Source organism: Pundamilia nyererei, unplaced genomic scaffold (assembly GCF_000239375.1).
Source record: "Pundamilia nyererei isolate P.nyererei 1_Seehausen unplaced genomic scaffold, PunNye1.0 scaffold00019, whole genome shotgun sequence".
In the NCBI taxonomy this organism is placed as follows: domain Eukaryota; kingdom Metazoa; phylum Chordata; class Actinopteri; order Cichliformes; family Cichlidae; genus Pundamilia; species Pundamilia nyererei.
The window spans coordinates 4391755-4396277 of record NW_005187420.1 but is presented as its reverse complement, the minus strand read 5'-3'; the positions used below and the strand labels follow the sequence as shown (position 1 = coordinate 4396277).

The following is a 4523-nucleotide window of genomic DNA, read 5'->3' as shown; positions in this document are numbered from 1 at the left end:
TTGATCATTGTTGATCGCACCAGCTGATCCATGTCGTCTATATTAGCTTATTTTAACTTTCACTGCTGTGGACGAGTCAGGAGTGTTTTTTAAAAGTTTGCGACATGAATCAACTTAACAGTCAAAAATATTATCAATGATTACAAATAAATCTGAATATTTCTCTTCTGATTAAATATTAGACTGAACGTCTGCTGCTTGGACCTTACAGGCCTGATGTGATTTGCTGCTTTATGAATAAAACTGAATTTGTTCTGACAGTAAAATTACATCTCAGTTACATCCAGGCAGAAACTGACAGAATTTTACCCAAATACTTCATCAGTAAGATGGACGACAAAATAAAAAAAGATCTCCAACAACTGCTCGACAAATTATGGTCTGAGCCAGATCTCAAGGTCACCATGAAGAACTCGGTGAAAGGAGGAATTAAGACCGGAGGATGTGCGGTTGTTGGTGGGCTGGTTGGTGGACCTCCGGGGTTTGCTGTGGGTGAGTACATCAATTATCCATTTGTGAAGCAGACATTAGGGGCGACCGTGGCTCAGGGGGTTGGGAATCGCATCTGTAACCGGAAGGTCGCTGGTTCGATCCCTGGGCTCTCTGTCCTGGTCGTTGTGTCCTTGGGCAAGACAATTTCCCCTACCGCCTACTGGTGTTGCCAGAGGGGCCGATGGCGCGATATGGCAGCCTCGCTTCTGTCAGTCTGCCCCAGGGCAGCTGTGGCTACAACCGTAGCTGCCTCCAACAGTGTGTGAATGAATAGTGGCATTGTAAAGCGCTTTGGGTGCCTTGAAAAGCGCTATATAAATCCAATCCATTATTATTAAAGCAGCTGATGATCGGGCCAATGAAACAAAAGAATCGAGGACACAGTGAGAACTTGGACAAAATCAATCAGATTTTTTTTTATTGGGTTATTGGACTGATAGACTGCCATGTTCAAAAAATCTATAGGTATGTGGAATTGGGAGAAAATGATCCCTCACAGAGCTTTAACTTCTCAACTTCAAAAATATAAACTGCTGTACGTGAACTTTTTGTCCATTTAAGTGCAGATCAGCAAACTGTGAGCGGTAAACTTTGAGTCTCCATCGCTCTGCTCTCTGCTGGGAACTGTTGAACCAAACCAACACATAAGTTGCAATGAAGTGAAAATTCTTTGAAGCTTTGTGGAGTTGAGGGGACCGAAGCATTTTAGCAGTCATGCGATGAACTTGAACCTCAGTCCCATCAGATATAATTTACTCTCAGTCTCTGATGTTTTTAACGAACACCTTTTATTGCTTGTAATGCACAGACACACCAACAGAGGGCAGTAATATCTCTTCAACATACATTGCAAAATTACTATTACAACATCCTCTTCAAGACAGGCAGAAATATTTCTAACTGGAAACTTGATTCAAATAATCCGTCAAAAATATAACACGAATCGACACAGCGGCCATTTCCATGGTGAGGAATGAAGAGAAACAGCTCCTAAAGCAACATATGTGACTCTCCATCCACCCTCTTGTCTTCCAGGTGCAGCCATCGGAGGCATCTACAGCTGGAAGACCAGTGACGATTTCAAGCCTCTGCCTCAGATCCTGCGCGAGATGCCTCCTGCTCAATTGGACAAGCTCCTTAAATCAGTCATGGCTATTTTAGTTCATCTGAAATGGGAAACTGTAGAGGGGCTCATTGATTATGTGATGAAAGACATTCCTCTCAAGAAAGCAATCATTGATGAGTTAAAGCGCAGGGTGAAAACTTTAACCTGAGAACAGGTGTGCTGTGAGTTCTGGCTGCCTGCAGACTTTTCATGATGAACCCTGAAACACACAGAGGAGAGAAAATCTTTCTTCATCTTTTTCAAATAAAACAAACTGATGAGCCTTTTTGTGTTTCCACAAATGTTCGCATTATAATGATCGAAGGTGCAGCGCTGCACGTGTACATTATGGATGTACACGTGCAGCCGACGATGATGCTGAAAGACCCGATGAAGTGATACAAGCTGCGGGTTCAGTTTAAGATCTACTTGAAGCTGTAGGTAGAGTAGGTTGAAATCAAAGTCAGGCACATACTGAACAAAATGACTTTGGGAGTGACAGTTAGAGTACCATCTGCAAATTTATTTATTTCATATTTTTGTATTCGTGATAAAACTTGTCACATTTGTTTAACGCAGCATGACAGTTACATGGAAATAACATTTTCTTTTCTGTCTTTGTGACTCAAAATTTCATGTTAAAAGTTTCTCTACATGCGGGGGTGTCGTACCACGGTGGCTATCCCCGACGGGATCTAGCACGCGCTGGGCAGGGAGAGTGGACCCAGCTGACTCCGCCTCCATTACAACCAACTAGAGGTGGAAGTGACGTTTGACTTTAGTGAAAAGGTGAAAGATGAGTGTCGTTATACTGTCGTTCAGTCTGTGGGTTACAACAGAAAATTATACATTTATTGTTCTCACCTGTTATCGGACGGGATAAATTAAAAAACAAAAACAGGACAGTTTGGCTGATAATTATTTGGATCCCACTGAAACTGTCTAAACCAGCGGTGCCCAACCTTTTCTGCCTTACGGACCGGTTTATATCCGACAGTATTTTCACGGGCCGGCCTTTAAGGTGTCGCGGATAAATACAACAAAATAAAACCAGTACTGGTACCAAAAAAGAAGATTTATTCATAACACACGTGAAAAGACCCAGGGAACCAAGTTAATGATAAAAACGATAAAAACCTTAAAAACCATAGCCAACCAAGTTCAGCTTGCGTGGCCCGGTCCATGGCCTGGGGGTTGGGGACTGCAGCTCCAAAGAGTAGTTAGTCACTATAAGAAGCGTTAACTGAAAATCAAGAATGAGGGATACCGTTTGTCCCTGATTTGGAAAGCCCAGTGCAGTGGAAAGCCCGCTCGCAACGCATGGGAAACAAATCCTGTCAGGGATACTTAGCGTGGAACGACACGGGCACAGCTTGGAGGCTCAGCATGACCTTGAAACTTTCAACTAACCACACCAAAGTAAGCCGAGCTATGTCAAAGCTCGCAAACCCCCCAAAATTCCTTCAGAGGAACAACAACATGAAGGTGCTACTAACAGGATGGTGGAACTGAAGGTAGCGTTAAGAGAGTTGAGGACGCTTGGCTCGCAGTTTAAGTCCAGCATTGACAGCATTGGTAAAATGGGTGAGATGACCACCTGTGTCACAACACACCAGTTTGACAGAGATCGAGCAGAAAGTAGAGCGCCGCCGCCTGCACACAGAAGAACCTGAAGAACGTCTGGAGAGCAGCAGTGGCGAATTAGCAAAAGCAATGGAGCAAACTGCCTGGTCGAGGTGTGGCATGAACCGAATCCTGGAAAAGTGGAATACTCGTGTCACTATAGTACATTAAAAACTTGCTCCCCCATAGATTACTTCCCTGTGTCAAGAGAGCTGTTATCACAAATGAAAAACTGCTGGCACAGCTGTATAGTTATAAGTGACCATGGTCCTGTCTGTTAGCATTTACGGGTGGGTGGCTGTGGCTCAGGTGGAAGAGCAGATCATCTACTGATTAGAAGGCTGGTGGTTCGATCCTTGGCTTCCCCGGTCTGCATGTCAGATATCCTTGGGCAAGATACTGACCCCAAGCTGCCCTCTGATGCGCTCATCGGACTGTGACTGTAGATGAGTTTGCACTTGTGAATGCATGAATGAGGCATGTTGTATAGAGCGCTTTGAGTACTCCAGGAGAGCAGAAAAGCACTCTATAAGAATCAGACCATTTATATAGACGGAACAAAACGCTGAATTTATTACATACGTTAAAACCAGAACAGCATCGATTTTGGATCAAATACTGTCCAAACTAGTACCAACATAAGCTGGGAGGAGAGGAGAATTAATCAGCTTTACAAGCTCCAACATTTAAAGAGACAAAATGAAATGAAAATTTCAGGAAAACAGATTAAACTCTTGGAACTTCAACTTATTAAAAATAAAGACTACAACTACTCCAATCAACTTACTTCTTTTGACAGCAAAATATAACAAGTTACCCACTGACAAAGCGGAGAAAAAGCTCGCTCTGGCTCAAAACATCTTATTGCAATCAAGGAGAAAAGGCAATGGGCACGGAGAACTCAGACATCACAGTCTGAGACAGCAATTAGGATAATTCTTCAGGAAACCTAATAATAGACCCCCTAGAAACTTACAGTAGTTTTAAGGAACACCACACAGATCAGAATGTCTCAATTTGACCAAAACACATTTCCCAGTCATTTGCAATTTCACACAATGATGATGAAAATTTTTTTATTTATACAGCACCAAATCACAGCAGCAGTCTCCTCAAGGTGCTTTATACTGAAAACCCCCAACAATCATATGAGCCCATGAAAGCACTTTGGCGACAGTGGGAAGGAAAAACTCCCTTTTAACAAGAAGAAACCTCCAGCAGAACCAGGCTCAGGGAGGGGCGGGGCCATCTGCTGTGATTGGTTGGGGTGAGAGAAGGAAGACAGGATAAAGACATGCTGTGG

The 4523-nt window shown here is 43.2% G+C and overlaps 1 protein-coding gene across 1 annotated transcript; it reads left to right on the top strand.

The window, feature by feature from the left end:
- The first annotated feature begins 404 nt into the window (after positions 1-404).
- Positions 405-1766, top strand: LOC102210880 (protein C19orf12 homolog). The gene is made up of 2 exons (XM_005726451.1): positions 405-492; positions 1528-1766. Exons 1-2 carry the CDS (start codon positions 405-407, stop codon positions 1764-1766), a joined length of 327 nt encoding a protein of 108 aa, XP_005726508.1.
- Positions 1767-4523: the final 2757 nt, after the last annotated feature.

Coding starts and splice junctions, on each gene's coding strand:
- LOC102210880 (XM_005726451.1), top strand. CDS start 405: ATGAAGAACTCGGTGAAAGGAGGAATTAAGACCGGAGGATGTGCGGTT. Junction 493..1,527: donor ACCTCCGGGGTTTGCTGTGG/GTGAGTACATCA, acceptor CTTGTCTTCCAG/GTGCAGCCATCGGAGGCATC.